Genomic DNA, 22607 nt, shown 5'->3' with positions numbered 1-22607 from the left:
GGGCTGTCAGCTGAGATTGCTGGTGATAGACACCGGGGCCTTGTGCCCTCTTATGGTTCCCTAATGATGTCCCCTTCAAGTCGCTGCTGCCCGTTTTCTTCCTGCATATTTCTGTTGTCAGGGCAATTCTGCTTCCACGAGGGACTGGTTTCTCTGTGCTTCTGGACTTGGAATAGAATGATCCTCTTTGATCTCCGCTTCTGCCTCTGTTTGTACAGATATGTGCATTTTTCTTGCATTTCTGGTTCTGGTCCATTCTGGGAGTCAGCCATGGTTCAGCACAAAATCTGTAAACTGGAGTCAGAATGTCTAACCAGAAATCTTTACTTAGCCACTCACTAGCCATGTGACCTGGGGCAGTTCAGTTACTCTCTTGGGATCTATTTTATTATGAAATGAGAATAATAATGTGTTCTTCCCTATGCATTTGTGACGATGAAACGAGATAGCAGGTGGGAAAGTAACCCTGGATGGGTGTCACATATGCTTATTATGAATCTTCCAGTTCCCAATTGCTGCCTAAGAGATCACCTAAAACATAAATGGCTTAAAACAACACCAATCATTTTGTTAGCTCTCATGGTGTCTGTGGGTGAGGGATTTGAGAAGGGCGTAGCTGAGCGATTCTGGCGGGTAGAAGGGCTCGTGCAGTTAGTTGGTGGCTGGAGCAGGAACGGCGAGGGTTGGAGCTGTGGGCACTGGCCTGGTGTCTTTCTTTGCTGTTATAGGTTTGGGGCCTTCCGTGTGGTCTCTCCATGGCTGGTTTGGGCGTCCTCACAACATGGCAGCTCCAGGATGGCCAGCTACTTCCATGGCAGCTGATGGCTTTTAAGTACAAGTATTCTAGTGAGCAAGGCAGAACAGAAACACTTTAATGACCTGGTCTCAAAAGTCACAGTGTCACTTTCGTCCATAATATAGTCTGTTGGTTGAAACAGTTACAAAATCTAACCCACTTTGAAGGGAGAAGGGCATACACCCCATCTCTGAATGGAAGGAATGTCGAAGAACTGAAGCAGCAACAATTGATATTATTATCATGGAAAGTCAGGTGAATGGTAATGGCTGGTGTCACACCACCCCTTGAGGAAGTATCTCTTTCCTTCTATCCCATGCTTTGGACTGTATTCAAAACTGTAATAGCAATGTGATAATAACAAAAGTGAACGTGTATTGAGTCCTGCAAGTGTAGGAAACAGTATGCTAAAACTTACATGAAATATCTCATTTAATCTGCATAACATACGTTCTTCTTTTTATAGAGTAGAAAGCTACCACTGAGAAAAGTTAAATAATTATGGCAATGTCATACTGCCAGGAAGAGGTGGAGCTCACATTTAAACCTAGGCAGTTGGCTTCCTAGAGCCTATGCTTTGAACCACTGTACTGAGCACTGTGAATTAGAGCTGCTGGGGCCTGTGCTGCATCAGCTCAGAGCTGCAGTCCTTATTCTCTGCCTGGCAGGTGCCTCATCTCAGAAGGCTTCTGGGTGACAGGCATGAAAGATGTGGGGGTCACCTTTCAGCTTGGGGGCTGTCACAGCCCTATGGGGGTACTCATTCCTCTGTGGTCTAAGCAAAGACCTGACTGTTCTTTAAAAAGAAGTTGGGTCGTTTTGCGGTGCCTGCCAGATTGTGATTGCATTTGTCAGCTAAGCAGGAGTTGAGCGTTTTGCTTTAGGTTTTGTGTTTATAAACCTTGACACCTCTTACCTGCATCTTCTGGGTCCCTAACAAACCCAACAGAATTTTGATCTTTTTGTTTTCACTTCATCTTCAGGGTCTTTCTATAATTACCCCACAGTGAAGGGGTTTGTCTGACATCTTTTCATACACCATGTCACCATTGGAAGATACTTGTACAGCCTTTGGATTCACATTTCATTTGCTTCATATGTTGTCTTTGAGGCTCCTTCAAGGACATAAATCTGCTAAAATATTTTCCCCTGAATGTCGCACCCTTGAACTAGGGGACCTTGTACTTGAAGGTACCTCCATATGAAGCTGCTTCAGTCATGTCCCAATCTCTGCCACCCCATGGACTACACACCGCCAGGCTCCTCTATCCATGGGATTTACCAGGCAAGAATACTGGAGTGGGTTGCCATGTCCTCCTCCAGGGATCCTCCTGACTCAGGAACTGAACCCGGGTCTGGTGCATCTCCTGCATTGGCAGGCAGGTTCTTTATCACTAGCGCCACCTGGAAGCCCACTGGAATGTACCTAGGAGGACTTTTTTCTGTAGTGATTTTCAGGGACCCAAGCTCTAAGTGTGGCCTTTCAGATGCCTCCCTTGAGGATATTATTTATTACTTTGGGGCAACTTATTCCCAAAACTTAACAGTCTCATGCCACATGCATTTTATTATCTCATGGTTTCTGAAAAGTGGGAATCTGGGAGCAGCTTAGCTGGGGGTTGTGGCTCTGGGTCTCCCCTGAGGTTGCAGTTCAAGCATCTGCTGGGGCTGCCTCCGCTGAAGGCTTAATCGGGGCTGGGGCATCTGTTTCCGAGCTGGCACACTGGCCTGGCTGGGGGCTTCTGAATCCCTCTTTTTATAAAGGAGTCACTGAGGACCAGGGAGCTTAAGTCACTTGTCCAAGACCACTCAGCTGGCCAGAGGAAGAGCTAGGGCCGCCGTCTGGCCCTTCTGGTTTCCAGGGCTTTACTTTTGTGCAGGAGAAGCCTGTGTCCCCTGTTCTGTCCCCTCTGCCTTTTCCTCACCCTGGAGGAGGCGTCAGTTCCAAGGCCATGGGAGACTGGGGTAGCTGTGGGCGGAGCTCTGCCTCTCCTGGTTCTCTAGAAGTGAGGGGGTGGTGCTCCTCAGAGAAAGTCGGAAACAGATTCTGTGGACACTCCTCCTCTCCCAACAGAATCACAGCTAACATCTGTGGAGTGTTTAACCAGAGACACCCTTCAGAGAGCTTTAGCTAAGTGGTTCTTGAGGTGGGGTCCCTAGACCACCAGCATTAGCATCACCTGGATGTGGGGAATCCTCAGACTCCTACAGAACCTCCTGAATGAGAAACTTGTCAGGGGGAGGGACCCCACACTCTGTGTTAACAAACCCTCCAGGGCTTCTGACGGATGTTAGAGTTTGAGGACCACTTATCCTAAACAACTCCTTGAGGGTAAGTAGAATCATGCCCCCCATTTTACAGATAAGGAAGTCAAAGCCAGGGGATGATGCCCAGCTTCTCTTGGTGCTGCATATGCAGTCAGTGATGTGAACAAGCATCAGTTCAGTCATGCACTTATGTGTCTGATCCCCTCAGTTATCCAGTGGGGCATCTATTTTTATCTCCATTTTACAGGTGAGTCAGTGAGGTTCAGGGATATAAAGCAGCTGTTCCAAGATCACACGGTGACTTGTGTTGACATTGCTGCTCAAACCAAGGTCTCTCTACCCTTGTTGAGTTTTCCCCACTAACTGGGGAAACGGCCTCTGCAGCCAGCTGTGTCCCTCTCCCCAGCTGCTGCGACAGCATCTATCCTCTGGGAGGTCTTGCCTCCCCACCCCTGTCCCCAGCAGCTGCAGTTCAGGATCTAGACCTAGCCTTGACTTTTCCCCTCGCATCACATGCCAGCATTTAAATAGGTTTCACTCTCACTCCCACTCCTAAAGGCTCCCAGTTAGCAGAGGCTTTCACTGCATTGTGCCCCCCAGGCAGAATGCCCTGAGGGGAGCACCTGAGCTTTTCAGTTCAGTTCAGTCACTCAGTCATGTCCAACTCTTTGCAACCCCGTGAATTGCAGCGTGCCAGGCCGCCCTGTCTAATACCAACTCCCAGAGTTCACTCAGACTCATAGCCATCGAGTCAGTGATGCCATCCAGCCATCTCATCCTCTGTCGTCCACTTTTCTCCTGCTTCCAATCCTGCCCAGCATCAGCGTCTTTTCCAATGAGTCAGCTATTCACATGAGGTGGCCAAAGTACTGGAGTTTCAGCTTTAGCATCATTCCTTCCAAAGAAATCCTAGGGCTGATCTCCTTCAGAATGGATTGGTTGGATCTCCTTGCAGTCCAAGGGACTCTCAAGAGTCTTCTCCAACACCACAGTTCAAAAGCATCAATTTTTTGGCACTCAGCTTTCTTCACAGTCCAACTCTCACATCCATACATGACCACTGGAAAAACCATAGCCTTGACTAGACGGACCTTAGTCAGCAAAGTAATGTCTCTGCTTTTGAATATACTATCTGGGTTGGTCATAACTTTTCTTCCAAGGAGTAAGCGTCTTTTAATTTCAAGGCTGCAGTCACCATCTGCAGTGATTTTGGAGCCCAAAAAAAATAAAGTCTGACACTGTTTCCCCATCTATTTCCCATGAAGTGATGGGACCAGATGCCATGATGTTCGTTTCCTAAATGTTGAGCTTTAAGCCAACTTTTTAACTCTCCTCTTTCACTTTCATCAAGAGGCTTTTTAGTTCCTCTTCACTTTCTGCTGTAAGGGTGTTGTCATCTGCATATCTGAGGTTATTGATATTTCTCCTGGCAATCTTGATTCCAGCTTGTGCTTCTTCCAGCCCAGCGTTTCTCATGATGTACTCTGCATATAAGTTAAATAAGCAGGAGGACAACTCCTTTTCCTATTTGGAACCAGTCTGTTGTTCCATGTCCAGTTCTAACTGTTGCTTCCTGACCTGCATATAGATTTCTCAAGAGGAAGGTCAGGTGGTCTGGTATTCCCACCTCTTTCAGAATTTTCCACAGTTTCTTGTGATCCACACAGTCAAAGGCTTTAGTATAGTCAATAAAGCAGAAATAGATGTTTTTCTGGAACTCTTCTGCTTTTTCCATGATCCAGCGGATATTGACAATTTGTTCTCTGGTTCCTCTGCCTTTTCAAAAACCAGTTGAACATCTGGAAGTTCACAGTTCACGTATTGCTGAAGCCTGGTTTGAAGAATTTTGAGGATTACTTTACTAGCATGTGAGATGAGTGCAGTTGTGCAGTAGTTTGAGCATTCTTTGGCATTGCCTTTCTTAGGGATTGGAATGAAAACTGACCTTTTCTAGTCCTGTGGCCACTGCTGAGTTTTCCAAAAATGCTGGCATATTGAGTGCAGCACTTTCACAGCATCATCCTTCAGGATTTGAAATAGCTCAACTGGAATTCCATCACCTCCACTAGCTTTGGTCGTAGTGATGCTTTCTAAGGCCCACTTGACTTTACATTCCAGGATATCTGGCTCTAGGTGAGTCATCACACCATCATGATTATCTTGGTCGTGAAGATCTTTTTGTACAGTTCTTCTGTGTATTCTTGCCACCTCTTCTTAATATCTTCTGCTTCTGTTAGGTCCAGACCATTTCTGTCCTTTATTGACCCCATCTTTGCATGAAATGTTCCCTTGGTGTCTCTAATTTTCTTGAAGAGATCTCTAGTCTTTCCCATTCTGTTGTTTTCCTCTATTTCTTTGCATTGATTTGAGGAGGAAGGCTTTCTTATCTCTTCTTGCTATTCTTTGGAACTCTGCATTCACATGCTTATATCTTTCCTTTTCTCCTTTGCTTTTCACCTCTCTTCTTTCCACAGCTATTTGTAAGGCCTCCCAGACAGCCATTTTGCTTTTTTGCATTTCTTTTCCGTGGGGATGGTCTTGATCCCTGTCTCCTGCACGATGTCACGAACTTCATTCCATAGTTCATCAGGCACTCTATCTATCAGATCTAGGCTCTTAAATCTATTTCTCACTTCCACTGTATAATCATAAAGGATTTTGATTTAGGTCATACCTGAATGATCTAGCAGTTTTCCCTACTTTCTTCAATTTAAGTTTGAATTTGGCAATAAGGAGCTCATGATCTGAGCCACAGTCAGCTCCCGGTCTTGTTTTTGCTGACTGTATAGAGCTTCTCCATCTTTGGCTGCAAAGAATATAATCAGTCTGATTTCGGTGCTGAGCATCTGGTGATGTCCGTGTGTAGAGTCTTCTCCTGTGTTGCTAGGAGAGACCTGAGCTTTCAGGTCTCTGCTAATGGTGTCAGTGGGAAGCGGAGCAAGCAGAGTGGTGTTTACTTCTGCCCAGGCCATGGCTTGCCTGCCGTCCCTTATTAGTTTGGTCTGAATTTCATTTGGGGCAGAGGCTCTTCTTCTCCTGCATGCACGTATGAGCACACAGCCCTGTGGGACTGTCTCCTGTTGGAGGGCCGTTCTCTCTCAGGTTATGAGAAGGCTAATATGGCTGTGAATCCCTGCTGACTGGAGATTGGAGTGAGTGTTGCCCTAGTCTAGTAACCGTAGTGTCTTCTGCTGGAAGTTGATCCTGCATCCGCTTGGTCTCAGTGCTGCTGGCCACTCTGGGCGGCAGGGACACTGAGCCTGTGGACATGGGAGCATCTGCAGTCTCTGATGGGATTGTCTGGTTGATTGTATTTCTCCCTGTCCCCTGACCTGGGGAACAAAGGCCAATTGACCTTTCTATCCTTTGATCCCAGGACAGCGCCTGGCACATCAATCTCTCTAAAAGCACCTATGTCAAGCCTGAATTCTTCCTGCAGGCCCCAACAGTGAAGGTCACTTACTTGACCCCAGTGGTATCAGGAAGGAAGGCCAGTCCACAGCCCTGGCACTCTTACCTGTGTCTCCAGGTACAGCTTGCAGCATCGTGTTGATGACTAAAGGGAGAAAGCAGGAAGCTTTCCTTATAAAAAATCTTGTGGTCTCTGTGTCGGAGAATTTTGTATAGTGCTTTAACGTTTTTTTAAGTTAAAAAAATATATATTTTGGCCGCACTGCATGGCTTGTGGAATCTTCGTTCCCTAAGCAAGGATTGAACCCAGCCCTCAGCAGTAAAAACACTGAGTCATAATCATTGGATCTCCAGGGAATGTCCCTTCCAATTTATACCTACAATTTATCCATTCTCAGGTTTGTTATTTGGATGTCCTTCTGCCTTGCTTTGCCTTAGGGATCAGTGATACATCTATGGATGCCCCAAAGTCATCAGAAGTCCCCATCTAGCCCCCAGGATAGATGGGGTGCTGAGGAGTAGTTACCTGAATTAGTCAGGTCCTGGCAAGAGACGGGGCACACTCACAAAAGGTGGGGAGAGGATTTAACACAGGGCCAGAGGCATGGGCAGGGTTCCGAGGTACCAGTGAGGGTTGTAAAGTTCCCAGGAGGGAGTCACCACAACCCCTGGGCCTGCGGGGGCAGGAGGAGGACTTGTGGAACCAGAACTAGAGGTAAAAGAGGGCAAGGGGCTTTGGACTCCTGCTGAGGTCTCCCATTGACCAAACTCAAGCAGAAACCAGAGGCAGGAGGAACTCAGTTTGTTGTTATTGTTGTTGTTCTGTCCCTGAGTCATGTCTGACTCTTTTCCACCCCATGGGCCACAGCAAGCCAGGCTTCCCTGTCCTTCACTCTCTCCCGGACTTTGCCCAAACTCATGTCCATTGAGTTCGATGCCATCCAACCATCTCATCCTCTGTTGTCCCCTTCTCCTTTTGCCTTCGGTCTTTCCCAGCATCAGGATCTTTTCCAGTGAGTCAGCTCTTCCCATCAGGTGGCCAAAGTATTGTAGCATCTGCATCAGTCCTTCCAATGCATATTCAGGACTGATTTCCTGTAGAATCGACTGGTTAGATCTCCTTGTAGTCCAAGGGACACTCAAGAGTCTTCTGCAACTCCACAGGTCAAAAACATCAATTTTTCAGCACTCAGCTTCTTTAGGATCCAACTCTCACATCATTACGTGACTACTGGAAAAACCATAGTTTTGACTAGATGGACCTTTGTCGGCAAAGGGATGGCTCTGCTTTTTGATACACTTTCTAGGTTCATCATAGCTTTCCTTCCAAGAAAGAAGTATCTTTTTATTTCATGGCTGCACTTACCATCTGCAGTGATTTTGGAGCTCAAGAAAATAAAATTTGTCACTGCTTCTACTTTTTCCACTTCTGTTCACCATGAAGTGATGGGACCAGATTCCGTGATCTTAGTTTTTTGAATGTTGAGTTTTAAGCCAGCTTTTTCACCCTCATCAAGAGTTCCTCTTAGCTTTCTGCCATAAGGGTGGTGTCACCTGCATATCTGAGGTTGTTGATATTTCTCCTGGCAATCTTGATTCCAGGTTGTGCTTCATCTAGCCCAGCATTTTGCATGGTGTACTCTGCAGATAATTTAAATAAGCAGGGTGACAAGAACCCAATTAATTCAGTCTAAAAAAGGTTCTCAGTGCACAAATCCCGTTGGAAAAGGGCAGTGAGTCCATGATCACACTATATTCAGACATTTTGACCAATAAAGGCAAGTATCATGTCTACCAAGTATAGGGGAGGAATGGACAAGTGGTCACAGAATCTGATGCCAGACCCTTTCCTTTGAGGGGAGGAACATCCAGGTATCTGGGACCATCTTTAAGCCACCACACTGAGAAACTTGAAACCTGGACTTCATAGCTTCAGAATGGAAAATTCTCTTAGTGAGGCCATGTATGCATCCCTGGTCTGTCAAGGAACCTTCATCCCTGTCCCCAGACTGTCCCCGCTCCTGCCTCGAGCCTCGCCTCACTTCTGCCATTCTCTTCTGCACCCATAAAATTTGGGACCATCCCGAGCTCTTTCAGGTACGTGTTCGTGACACTCCAATTTTCTGCCTTCCTGGGTAGCAGGGCTCTGCGGTGGCGGCTGCAGATGATGAATTTATTCATGGTGGCAGGTGTACTGGATGAAACTAAAGAGATTGGGAAATTTATGTAAAATGTTTGAGGATGTGTGCACTTGTGCTTACATTTAATGGGCCCATTTTAAAAAGTCCCTGAACCCTGAAGCCAAGACAAAGTTTGATATCTCGGAGGCTGGGTATTTAAATATTTGTGATTCCAAAGAGCCTGATTCAGCGTGCATTTACCCATTCTTGTTCCCACCCTGGTTATACCTCCCATGGGCAGGCATTTTCCTATTCATCTCCTCCACTATTCAAACAGTGACAGTTGCATCTGCCTTACAGATTTTGATTCTAAGTCTTTGGGAGATATTTTCCAGAGATAAGTGGGGCTGTCGTCATTTTACAGGTGGGGAACTTGAGATGTGCAGAAATGAGATTGAAAAGGTGGCTTTGGTGTCCTGTGGGATCTGAGCCTCCCCTCACTGCCCCTCTCCTTCCTTAAAACAGGGTTTCCTAGAGACAGTGCTCTTGACCTTTTGCACATAGGGTGATTCTTTGGGGACCACCCTGTGCATTGTAGAATGCAGAGCAGCATCTCTGCCTCCATCCATAGACTGCCACTCCTTGCATCCCCAGGAGTGACAACCCAAAATGACTTCAGACATCGCCACGTGTCGTAGGGGAGGCAAAGGGGAGTGGATTACCCCCTACCGAGAACCACTGCCTTCTAGTAGGGTAGTTAAGGTCTTGGACATCTGAGAGTGTGAGTTAATTGGTATGAGACAGGGCTGGCACAGGGTACATTTTTGAGATCTTTTGGGTGTTTCTGACGCACCACCAGCAGGGTGAAGAATCTCTTATGCAGAATTAAAATGCCATCTCTCTCAGCCTGTTTCCTGATCTCTAATACTGAAACAATAACCCTGTACTTGTTTCGTACAGCTTAAACCTGGCAATCTGTGTAAAGTGCTAAATACTGTACCCAGTATGTACTAATTTGCTCAGTAAATACTAGCTCTTAGCGTAGTGATTCTTCTCTCCTGTCTTCCCTCGTCTTCCTTCTTGGTCCCCCGTGTAAGTGTGGAGCAGGGATCCTGCTGCCCTGACTGTGGGGCACTGGCTTGCGTATTGCCAGTGGGGGATGAACATATGGGGGCTGAACATTTCAGGGAGCCAAGGGCAGGGTAGATGGGTCAGGTAAGCAGGTAGGGCCTGGCACACAGGGCGAAGTGAGGGGTCTTCATAAGGGGGAGGGGCAGCTGCAGGGGTGAGAGGCTCTGAGAATCCTAGAGCTGTGGGTGAACTGATAATTTCTCTAAAGTGATGATTTGGAGGAAGTGAGGTTCAGTACCTGGCACTGAGAGTGAGTGGCCAGGGTGGAGTGAAGGTCATTGGAACTGAAAAGGTCTTGCAACTGCATCCTAGACTCTCGGTTGGTTTATCCTGGATATGGTTAACCTTTCCTTGGTGATGTCTGGAGACATGGGCTGGCATAGGTCTGGGGAAGCCTGGATGGAAGTGAGCAGGACGTCAGAACTTCCCTGCGGCTGGAAGTGGCTGGTGAGGAGAATGGGGAGCCTGGGAGCCATGCGCTAGGAGGAAGGGCCACGTATGGTTCTGAAAACGAAGCGGTGCCTATCCAGACCCCTTCTTTGAATTTCAGTATTGGGTGCCCAGAGGAACATAGAACTTGCAGGCAGCAGAGGGCAGCCAAGCCTGCGGGGCAGCCCTGCCTGGTAGCCTGGAACTCTCACTTGAAGAGGTGTGCCATCTTCATCACCTGTAATTCATTCACGGCACACCAAGATGGCAAATCACCCCTGTTTCGGGAGCTCAGCTCTCGAGGGGCTTTCTCCTGTGATCAGACCGCGGTGTGCTGCATCTCTGTACTTGACATAGTTCCCTTCCGCGACATCCCGCGTGAGGTGCGTCCTGACCGTCATGTTACAGTGAGTCACCTGATGCTGAAGCTTTCCGGGGTCACCCACGGTTAACGGGCGTGCCGGGGCCCATGCTCCCAAGTGCTTCGGTGAGATGATCCATCCATGTCCTGTTGATTCTGCCAGCCTTCAGTTCCCTGAATGGTATCCCAGCTGGGCCCTTCGGTGTTTCTTGGTTCCCTTTGTCCTGTTATCAGGTTGCCCCTGACCTGCGATGTCCTGTGAGAACATTTCCTGAACTCTGAGCCACCACGTCTCCAACTGAGATCCCCGGTTGTCAGTTCATATATTCAGGCGTGTTTCTTTCTCCTCTCTTGTTACCGATTGTCATTGTCTCCAGGCTTGGGGGCACAGGATGCACTGTTTGCCTATTCAAGCCAATTGCCATTTCTCTCGTCCCCAAAATGTAATTGAAAAGAGCCTTAATGGTTTCTAAATGATGATAGCTCCATAAACCGATTAAAAAGGCCTTAATAAAACTGTCTGGAGTTATTCTTCACAGCTGCCGCCAATGTTCCTTGTGTCCCGACCATCCCAACAAGAAATAGGGCACTTTCTCATGCTGTCAGAAGCACCAGGAAGATCCTTCTCCATCTAATTGCTCCTCTGCTCTCTTCCCAGACAATCCACGTTGCTATTGTCTGTGCCGGATACAATGCCAGCCGGGACGTAGTCACCTTGGTGAAGTCTGTCCTGTTTCACAGGTAAGCTCGCGGTTGTCCTCTGCAGGTTCGTGTGTAGCTGCCGGCCCGCGCCTTTCCTCCAAAAAGGGTTAAAGCAAAGCAACATTTCTCATCCATCATTTAAGCTGCCATGAAAATGTAATTATTGTCTGAAGCCCCGGGGAGATTATTGTGTTAATAATGTTTAACAGCAGGGTTGAGTTTGCCCTCTCGCAATGTTGAGAATCGTAGCTCTGAGACCTCAAGGGACCTTCAAGGACGCTCTGAATTTGTTACTTCAATTTCTTCATTGGTTTCCTCCGGTTGACAGTCATCAGACCTCTGTTTACACATCCCTGTTGACAGGTTGTGTTGTGGACTGAATTGTGATCCCTTAAAATGTATCCTTGGGAATCCTAAACCCCAGTAACTCAAACTGAATTTGAAGTTAGGGTCTTTGAAGAGGTAATTCAATTAAAATGAGGTCATATGGGTAGACCCTCATCCAGTGGGACTGGGATCCTTATAAGAAGAGGAGACAGGATGGAGGCACAGTCATTTGCAAGCCAAGGAGAGAAACCTTAGAAGAAACCAACCCTGCTGACACTTCAACTTTGAATTTCTAGCCTTCAGAACTAGAGAAAATAAATTCCTATTATTTAAGGCACCCAGCATGTGGCATTTTGTTGGGGCAGCTCTAGCAAATTTATACAGATGCTTACTCTGTGCCAATCTGGCCCACCCCAGCTCCAGGTGTCTCTGACCCTTAGACAGTCCTGCTTCATGCCAAGCTGAACTTTTCCAATCTGTGGATTGTGTGATGATGTTCTCTGGCACTAGTATACCACCATGGAGACAGTCCTACAAAAGATGGATTCCTCTTCCACCTGGAAGTGACCATCCTCTCCTGAGTCACCTCTTCTCCAAGTTAAACACCTGCCATTTACTTTTCCTTTTTCATGGGACTTTTCTTCTGTCCCTTCACTGTTTTGATGTATATCTAATTCTATTCAGAGTATATCCAGATTTGAGTCTACAACTCCAGCTAAGGTCCGTGGTTCTGCCTTTACCTTCTTACCAAGAATTTGGGTGAAGCTTATCCACAGCTACAGCCACCAGTGTGGAAATGTATCAGATAGCCATAGCAGGATCCAGAAGGATCTTAGCAGTAGGAACAGGCATGAAAAGCTCCCAGAGTTTAACTGAACAGAGATCAAGGTTTTACACCCACATCTAACTGTCAAAAGCATAAACAGAGTTGGGAAAGATGGTGGACATCTAAGACCTACCCACCCTGCAGGAAACTGGGGTTCATCTTGTGTCTGCCTTCTCTTGCAGTCCCCCAGCCAGCCTGTCTATTACTGACGCCTCCAGCTTCTCCCTCCTAAATGATTTTCAGTTCCACCTCTTCCTGTTCATCCCCACTGTGACTGGCATAGTTCATGTCCCCATGGACTCTCACCTGTCCTTTCTGTCTCCCTGACCCATCCTCTGTGTTGCCAGAATGATGTTTCAGAGATGCTGATGTGATTTCCTACAGCTGTTCAGTAGCTTCTCCTTGTCCAGGATAGAGAATTGAAGCTTTTTGCCGTGGCACAGGGAGCATCCAGGATCTGATGTCATTCTCAGCAGTGTTCCCACGCTGCTCCTCACTGTCTCGAGCAGCACTCGCCTGCTGGCAGCTCCACACCCTGACTGAGGTGCACCCTGCCTCTTGTTTCCTCTTACTGCTCTACCGTGCCTTTCTCCCATCCTCCTCCACTCCAAGCTGGCAAACTCCCTTTGTTCTTTAAGCCTTGCTTGGCATCATTTTTTTTTCCTGACTTTTTTTTTTTTTTTGGAGTATAAATGCTTCACAATGTTATATTGGTTTCTGCTATACAATGAAGTGGATCAACTGCATGTATACATATATCCCCTCCTTCCTGGACCTCCCTCCCAACCCCCCATCCCACCCCCAGGTCATCACAGAGCACCAAGCTGAGCTTCCTTGCTTTATAGTAGCTTCCCACTAGCTGTCTCATTTACACATGGTAGTGTTATATGTCCCTCCCAATTCATTCCATGCTCCCCGTCCCCGACCATACCCCGTGTCCACATCTGCATCTCTGTTCCTGCCCTGGAACTAGGTTCATCTGTACGATTCTTCTAGATTCCACATACATGCATTAATAGACGATATTTGTTTTTCTCTTTCTGACTTATTTCACTCTATATGACAGACCCTAGGTCCATTCCCATCTCTACAAATGACACAGTTCCATTCCTTTTTCTGGCTGAGTAACACCCCATTGCATATATGTATCACATCGTCTTTATCCATTTGCCTGTCCGTGGACACTTAGGTTGTTTCCATGTCCTGGCTACTGTAAAGAGTGCTACAGTGAACAAAGGGGCATGTGTATTTTTTTGAACTATGGTTTTCTCAGGGTATGTGCCTAGTAACCAGAAGCCCACCTGTACCTCTCAGCCTGGGTCAGGGCTCCCCTTCTACCAGCCCATAAAGTCCTATGTATTCATTATTATCTTTATCACATTATATTTTCTTTATCTATACATGTTGTATCTTCTAGCAGAATCTGGGCCTTGTGGAGATAAGACACCATGCCTTGATTTTCCTATTTTCCCAGTATCTCAGCAAAGTACTATTTATATGCTCCATAAATGTTTCCTTGTTTAATAACTAAACCTAGGAGACTATTGAGAGTCCCTTGGACTGCAAGGAGATCCAACCAGTCTGTCCGAAAGGAGATCAGTCCTGGGTGTTCATTGGAAGGACTGATGTTGAAGCTGAAACTCCAGTACTTTGGCCACCTGATGAGAAGAGCTGACTCATTGGAAAAGACCCTGATGCTGGGAGAGAGTGAGGGCAGGAGGAGAAGGGCACGACAGAGGATGAGATGGTTGGATAGCATCACCGACTTAATGGACATAGGTTTGGATAGACTCCGGCAGTTGGTGATGGACAGGGAGGCCTGGTGTGCTGCGGTTCATGGGGTTGCAAAGAGTCAGACACAACTGAGCAACTGAACTGAACTGAGGAGCCTGCATTAATAAATAACCTAAAGACATATTTATTCAACCAGTTACTTATTAACCCAGACTTAATTTTATTTCACTTCACATTCAGGCCACTATACAGCTCAGTGATTTTCAGCAGGCCATTTCACTCTTTAGACTGGAGGTTTTTTTTTTATCAGTTAGCTTATATCAGTTAGTTAGGAATCAGTTCACCCCAAAACTTACTTGGTAAAAGACAGCATTTATTTCCTAGCTCAGCTATTTGTACTGATCTCACCTGGCTGGTTCTTGATGGGCTGCCCTGTTCCTGCAGTCAGCTGGCAGGTTAACAAAACATCGGGTTGGCTGCCCTCCTGGAGCAGGGAAGGGAGGTGGGAGCTACTGATGAATACGTCACAGGGTCAGTTACCACTAGGGGACTTGGGTCCTCCTGGTAGCTCTGTCCAGTTGCCACTGTGCTTTCAGCTGTACATCCGAGGAGGAAATGGGAATGTGGAATGAAGAGGAGCCTTTTCCCACAATCCTGGTTTCTGTGCAGTTTTGGGGAGTCGTGGTTCTGCAGCCTTGATCTGCCGCTTGAAACCAGCCATCATGTAGGCTGAGCATTGAATTAGATGAGTGGTTCTCAGCCTTTATGTATTGGGGTGGCCAAAAAGTTCATTTGGGTTTTTAAACCTTTTGGCCAACTAAATATTTATTCCTTGTCTGCACTAAAGAACTCAGGTCCCTTCCTGGTTGGGAGGAAAAAAAGAAAAAAACACTCTTTAAAGAAGAGTATTTGCATGTTTGGGCTTCCCAGGTGGTACAGTGGTAAAGAATTCACCTGCCAATACAGGAGCCACAAGGGATGTGGGTTCAGTCCCTCAGTCAGGAAGATCCCCTGGAGGAGGGAATGGCTACCTGCTCCAGTATTCTTGGCTGGAAAATTCCATGGATAGAGGAGCCTGGTGGGCTTCAGTCCACAGGGTCGCAAAGAGTTGGACACTACTGAGCACAGCAGACATACATCATGTGATTACAGGTAGTTATGCTCTTTCTCAATTGTGGCACATTTTAAGATCATAAAAAGTTCTTATGGTAGTATTGGGTGTAAGTACTCTTGCAGCTACAATAATGTATATGTACAAACCTAAGTAATTCCAGTAGTTGTTGAAATTGTGAGAATCCTATTGAGTATAAACTCTTCCTCCTACAGGAGCTGCAGCACAAAGATGTTCAATTTGGAAATAGCAGTGGTTTCATTATCAGCTGCCTATGGCAGGCCGTACTTTCATGGAGGCATGGAGATCTGAGAAGAAAGCAAATTCTCAGCATGTGATATGAAAATTCTGCACCCCACATCAGGGCCTGCTTGATCTCCTTGAACTGAGCAGCCAATTAAGTCCCTTGGGATTCTACAGATAAGAATGATTCTGTGAATTGATATGCTGGTCATAATGATTTGAGATATCAAGACAAAAGGACTTTTGAAAGACATTCCATTCAGGAAGCCCAGCTATAAATAGCTTCATTGCTTCCAATGCATGTTATGAGGATTAACTAATACATGATTATAAAATTCTTTGACAAATGGAGTACCTTCCTAATGTTAATAATATAATAATAGTGGTGCCGGATGCTTCTTTTGGCTTTCACTGTTAATTACAGTAATTAGATTCATTTTCCGGACAAGATTTTTAGCAAAATTTCATTTAAGGTTTGCTTTGTTACATCAAATCAATTTTTCTGCAGCATGCCTAATGATAGTGGACACACTACATTTTAAAAGATAGGAAAGGAGTGCTATCTGCACAGTTCTTTTTTTTTAATTATTCTTTTTAATATTTATTTGGATGCATCAGGTCTTTGTTGTGGCATATGGGATCCTTAGTTGTGGCACACAGGCTTAGTGGTTGCAGCCTGCAGTCTTAGTTGCCCTGCAGCATGTGGGATCTCGTTCCCCGACCAGGGATTTAACCTATATCCCCTGCATTGGAAGGCAGATTCTTAACCACTGGACAGACCAGTAGGGAAGTTCCTGTGATCACTCTTATATACTGATGCTGGCATTAAGAATTGCTATAACCTTTTAGAAGTTCATAGTATTATTGCCCAAGATGTTTACCCTATATGACTACATTAAGGCATTCTGCCTTAAATGGATAATCCCAACATCAGGGGAAAATTTTTTGTGAAATATTGCTTATAATCCTAAAAATTCTATTAATACTTAAACAGTAAGTCTAAATAATGGAATATCCCTCTTATAGTAAACCATATTCTTAATTGGTTATAAAAAGTATGTTATAACATGGCTAAGTGATAGTTTATGATATGAAGTAAGTGACAAGACAGTTCAAGAAGTCACACTTATCATGGTTCCACTATGTACATACATGCACACACGTGTGTCATGCATACACATACACATCTACATGGTTGACATACAGCAAGTGAAAGAGTAGCAAAAGATACATGAAAAATGGAATTTTTGTATGTTCAGAATGGAAAAAGTGCAAATGACCTTGGTTTTGTTTTCTCTTTACATTTTTGGTCATCTCCTTTTGCAACCTTTGTAATGAAGGAAAAAAGTGGATGAGAAAAAATAAAGGCAAGGTACATGTGAGCAGAGGTTTACCTCGTTGAAAATAAGACAGTATCGTGTCTTTGTCACTTGGATGGGATACTATTTAAAGAGAAATTGGAGGAATACCTGTACCTCCAATCCTAATTGCAGATAAACTGGGAGACATAGCTATTCTGTAAGGAAACTGAGCTTTAAGTGAGCAGAGAAAAAAATTCTTACTTAGTCACTAAGTGCTTACCTCCTGGTTGGAAAGGTGGCCCAGCTTGTAAAAAGTTAATATTTGTTTGCTAGGAAGATCTACTTACTCGCTCGCTCCATCACCCTGTTGGCAGGAGGAGACTGGGTGGTTTGCCTTGCTTTTCATATCAAGCAACTTTTTTGTGTGTTTTTAAATCTGTACCCCTCAAGAGCAGAAAGGATAAAACAACATCTTCATGATCAGTATTTGCCTCTAATTGTCTTATTGCTTATTCAGGCTTACACTTGTTGTAGAAGCCGTTTCCAGATTCTGCAGGGAGGAACCTAGGATTGAATAAAACAAAGAACTAGAAGTAGGTTCTGATTCTGGTCTTTCTATCTGTGAGCTGCTGACCCAGGGAGGTCACTCTTCTCCTTGGAGCTTTGTTTTGTTCCCCAGTCTCTCATAGAGCCCTGTTGTGAATATCCAAAGAGGTAGTCAATGTGAAATGCTTCTGTATTTTATTTATTTAACAAATAGAAGGGTAGTTCTCACTCTGTGTTAGGCTATGTTCTGAGTGTTTTTCAGATACCAACTCACTGAATGTTCTTCTAATTCCATGAGGGGGTCTACTGGTATCCCCATTTTACAGATGATGAAACTGAGGATCCACATGTGAAGTTATGACTCAGGGTCACAGAGAGGAAGGGCGGGGCTGGGTTTGGACCCAGACAGTCTAGCTTCAGGGTCCGAACTCTTGAAAAGTTACTGTTTTGAGTGTGATTTTCTTATTTTCACTCATCATTTTGGGTGACCATGTAGACATTGTTACTATTCCTGTGATCCATTTCCATCTTTATCCCCCACCCAGGTTATGTATTTTTGAAGTATTACGTATAAATAGTGGGGTTTCTTTTTTGGCTGCCCCATGAAGCACTTAGGATCTTAGTTCCCCAGCCAGGGATCAAACTTGCACACCATCCATTGGAATGTGGAATCAATTGCTAGGCCACTGGGGAAGTCCCTGGACTGAACATCAGTGTTCTAGTAAGACTTAAGAAAATGCACGGGGAAATGAAAAGAAAATCTGCACGAGACAATAGATATGTTAATTAGCTTGACTGCAATGATGATTTCACAATGTAGACATATATAAAAATATCACCTTAAATGTTTCATAGTATTTAATGTACTTTGGAAACACAAAGTATATAATACACTTTAAATACACTAATTTTTATTTGTCAATTATACCTCAGTGAAGTTCGGGGGAAGGAAATAGCAAGGACATGTAAGATCTTTGAACAGGTAAAAGATGTGTGCTATGTAGTCATGCATGTAAAACCAAAAAGAATTAGTTGCTATAGTTTATAGGTCCCAAGGATAGGTCATTGTATTTGACTTTCATCCCAGCCATGTACAGGTGCATACCCACAAATGGATGAGGAAACCGACGCTCAGAGGCTAAATCCTGTGTTCAAGGTCACAGGTAAATAAGTGATGCTCCTGAGGTTCTACCCTTGGCTCTGGCCAACCTTGGAGTCCATGCTGCTTTTACTACACCATGAGGTCTTTGATTTGCTCTGTTCTTCTCCACTGGAGAGCTCTTCTGACATGATACTGAGGTGTCCTCGATTCTCCCCACATTATCAAGGCCACTTGTCCTCCCCCACACCAAGAGCTCACACCAAAAAACCCTCATTTGGGCTTCTGTGTTTTCCTGCAGTGAGTTCCATTAAATCTCTCAGTGTAACAGATTCACTGAGCATTTGAGTTGCTGTCACAGGCTCTTTCTTTTTCTAAAATTGCAATTCCATTGTAAACTTAATAATTAAGGATTATTCAACTCAGCTGTCCTTGTATATTTTAATAAAAAACAGACCTTGGGTTGCCTTATAGGGACTGTGACACATTCCTGACAGAAATAAGAAAGGAAAAGCAGGGAGAAAGCTAAGGTTTAATCATCTTTGCCTCTTTGTATTACCATATTTATTGCATCCCAGCCTGGAACAGGGGAGCAGTTAAGGAGACCAGAGGCAGCAGGAGCATTGCTCATTATGAGCAAAATCTGCAGGCTCTGCTGAAGACGAAGCATGCACTTGCTTCCTTCTTTGTTAGGAAAGCGTGATCTGGTCTGAATTAGAAGAGACCTAATGTCTGGGTTGCTCAACCCCAATCAAGCTATGTGGGACCCATTGTATTTGAAGATGTGTACTGAAGCTGGCCCATTCAGGTAGAAGCCTTTCCCATGGGCTTAAAGCATAGCTCCCAGAATGCATATGTAACTGGTGGACTGATATTAAAGGCTATTTTAGTTGTTTAATAGACACTGAATCATATATTAAGAAAATCATTCCTTTTGTGATTCTTCTGAATGAGTTCTTATTATTTTCAGTTGATGAAACTCATTTTGGCATAAATATGTTCTTAACATCTGTCTAACTCTTGCTAATCTCCCTCCAAACAACAGAGAATAGGATGGAGGTTCCTCACCTTTGGCTGGTTTGGGGATTTGCAGACCTCTAGCATTAAAACGATTTTACCATCCTGAGTTAGGAACCAAATGCAAAATCAGCCTTGGGGATTACACATTGGGAATGAAATATCACCTGTGTTGCTGTTCATCCTGAATTGTGGAATGTTATTTGAATTGAGGGCACTTTTTTGTCCTCATGAGTTGGGGTTACTTATAGTCTGAGCCAACCTGGACAATTGCTGGCTTTTCCTACCTAGGCAGATCATTTCTTATACAACACAGCTTCTAAGACAGCTGAGTAGACCAGACCTCATTCCCGCTCCCAGACTCATAGGTTAGACTGTCACTCTCCATCTCAGGCCAGTGGAGACACATTGGGATGTAATTCACATACTGTGACATTCACTCTTTAAAAGTGGACAGTTCAGTGGTTTTTGGAACATTCAGAATTGTGCAGCTATCCCCACCATCTAATATTATCAATGGCCCATTTTCAGCATCTCATAAAGAAACACCCGTCCGCATGAACAATCACTCCCCACTTTCCTCCCCCTGCATCCCCTGGCAACCACTAATCGTTCTGTTTATGTGGACTGTCCATTCTGAACATTTTAGATCAATGGGACCACATGCTCCTTTGTCTCCCTGGAACGGGCTTCTCCTGTGTAGCATAATCTTTTCAGGGTTCATCCATGTTATAGCATCTGCCGGTCCTTCATTCCTTTTCATTACCTAATAATTTACTTCATTTTGTTTACTCATCACTTGGTGACCATTTGGGTTGTTTCCACGTCTTGACTGTGACAGATAATGCCAGTGTGGATGTTTGTGTTATAGTTCTTGAGGGAACACATTTTCATATATTATTTGTTGATATCGGATTGGCCACAGACTGTCTAGGTGTTTCCAAAACATGTTACAGAAAAATCCCAATAAACTTTTTGGCCAACCCTGTAGCTAGGAGTAGGATTTCCGGGTAAGTCAGCAATGGTAACTTTATGCTTCATGTTTTGAAAAGCCGCCAAACTGTGTTCCAGAGCAGCTACAGTCATTGTATAATCCCACAAGTAGCAGCTGAGGGTTCCGGTATCTCTACATCCTTAATGACACTTGTTATTGGCTGTTATTTTTATCTTAGCCATTTTCGTGGGTTTCAGAGTGGTATCCCAGTTCTGATTTGCATTTCCCTACTGACTAGTGATGTTGAGCATCTTTTCCTGTGCTTGTTGGCCTTTTGTATGTCTTCTCTGAGAAATGACTGTTCAGATCTTTTGCTCATTTTCTAATCTGCTTAACTTGTGTTTGTATTGAGCTGTAAAATATTTTTATACTATGGTTACAAGTCCCTTACCAGGTATATCCATGCCTTGCAGATATTTTCTCTCATTTGGTAGCCATCTTTTTCACTTTCTTGATGGTGCTCTTTGAAGCACAAAAGTTTTTAATCTTGATGAAGACGAATTTATTTTTCTTTTTCTTTTGAGTTTTAGATGTCTTGCATCAGAAACCATCACCTAACCCCAGATTAAAAGATAACGCTCTCACATTTTCTTCTAAGGGCCTCTACGCCAGAGTTGCAAGTAACTGTGTCCACTATGAGGGAATTTGGATCTCTTTAGTAATTATTCATTTGTCCTTTTAGTCTATTTTTTTTTGATAGGCTATTACTGGATGATTATATCTATAAGGAATTGTTTTTTAAAATCTGAGGAAAAGGTTATTTTTAATAAAATTTATTTTGTAGAACAGTTTTCGATTATACAAAGAAATTACAAAAGGAATACCACAGATTTTCCAAAACCCTACAGCCCATTTCCCCTCTTACGACATCTTATGGTATATTTGTTATAATTAATGAACCAGTCCCTAGTGGCTCAGCAGGTAAATAATCTGCCTGCAATGCAGGAGACACAGGTTCGATCGCTGGGTTGGGAAGATCCCCTGGAGAAGGAAATGGCACCCCACTCCGGTATTCTTGCCTGGAAAATTCCCTGGACAGGGGAGCCTGGTGAGCTACAGTCCATGGGGTCCCAAAAAGAGTTAAACATGACTTAGTAACTAAACAACAGCAACACTTGTGTCTTTCTCATATAATAATAAATGGTAGGCATCCAGACCACCAGTACTGGTTGGGTAGTTGTATTTGTGCTAACTTACAGACTTAGCTTCCCTTCCCTGGTGGCTCAAACGGTAAAGAATCTGTCTGCAATGCAGGAGACCCAGGTCCGATCTATGGGTGGGGAAGACGCCCTAGAGAAGGAAACGGCAACCCACTCCAGTATTCTTGCCTGGGAAAAGCCCATAGACAAAGGAGCCTGGAAGGCTATAGACCATGGGGTCACAAAGAGTCGGACATGACCGAGCACATAAAACTCATTACTCATTGATATATTATTATAACTAAAGTCCTGTCCTTTGTTTCAGATTTCTTTAATTTTTGCCTAAGTTCTGTTTTCTGTTCCAGAATCCCATCCAGGATATAATACTGCATTTAATCATGTCTCCTTCGGTTCCTCTTTCTTGAGATAGCTGGGAGAAAGATTATTTACAAAATGTGGTTCCCAGTGCCAGGACTCCATCTAACAGGGAACAGTTGCAAAAGTGTAAGTTTTGAGCCCTGAATTCAGTGGGAGGCTCTGAGAAAGGGCATCTTGACACCATGGAATGTCTTCCTTGGAGCTGTGGTGTCTGAACTGAGAGCCGGAGGCTGGAAGCAAGAAGTGTGGTTCCGTGCAGGCAGCTATGGACACCACTCCAGCGTGAGCACAGCCGATGGGAAGGCTAAGCCCTGAGCCAACTCGCGGCCAGGCACTTTCTAGGCACCAGGGTTGGGGAGAGAGTAGACAAGAGAGTAGGTGCTTTGTGAAATAAGACAGTCTCTACCCTAGACAGCTCACGTTCTACTGGAGGGTGGACATAGATCTGTAGATGTGTGGGAAGATTTCCAGCCCTGCTAGTCACTGCTGGAAAGAAACCAAACGTGGCGGTGGGGTGAGGCGTGATGGGTAGGGAGAGGGGCTTTGGATGGAGTGGTCATGGCGGGCCTCTTTGAGAAGGTGAGATTTCAGTGTATTCCTGAAGGAGACTTTGGTTTATTCCTGAGGAAGAATGCAGAAGAGGGGAAAAACCCTGGAGAAATGCTGGCACCATC

The 22607-nt window shown here is 44.8% G+C and overlaps 1 protein-coding gene across 5 annotated transcripts in view; it reads left to right on the top strand.

The window, feature by feature from the left end:
• LARGE1 (LARGE xylosyl- and glucuronyltransferase 1) overlaps window positions 1-22607 on the top strand; it is a 621285-nt gene that overhangs the window by 291735 nt on the left and 306943 nt on the right. For all 5 annotated transcript variants that reach the window (XM_015094041.4, XM_060414116.1, XM_060414117.1 and 2 more), the window contains one exon: window positions 11175-11257. In XM_015094041.4, the coding sequence (XP_014949527.2) occupies window positions 11175-11257 (83 nt within the window). The remainder of the gene's footprint in view (window positions 1-11174; window positions 11258-22607) is intronic.

Source organism: Ovis aries, chromosome 3 (genome assembly GCF_016772045.2).
Source record: "Ovis aries strain OAR_USU_Benz2616 breed Rambouillet chromosome 3, ARS-UI_Ramb_v3.0, whole genome shotgun sequence".
NCBI lineage: Eukaryota > Metazoa > Chordata > Mammalia > Artiodactyla > Bovidae > Ovis > Ovis aries.
Note: the sequence above shows the minus strand (reverse complement) of the source record. Positions and strands in the feature narration are given on the sequence as shown.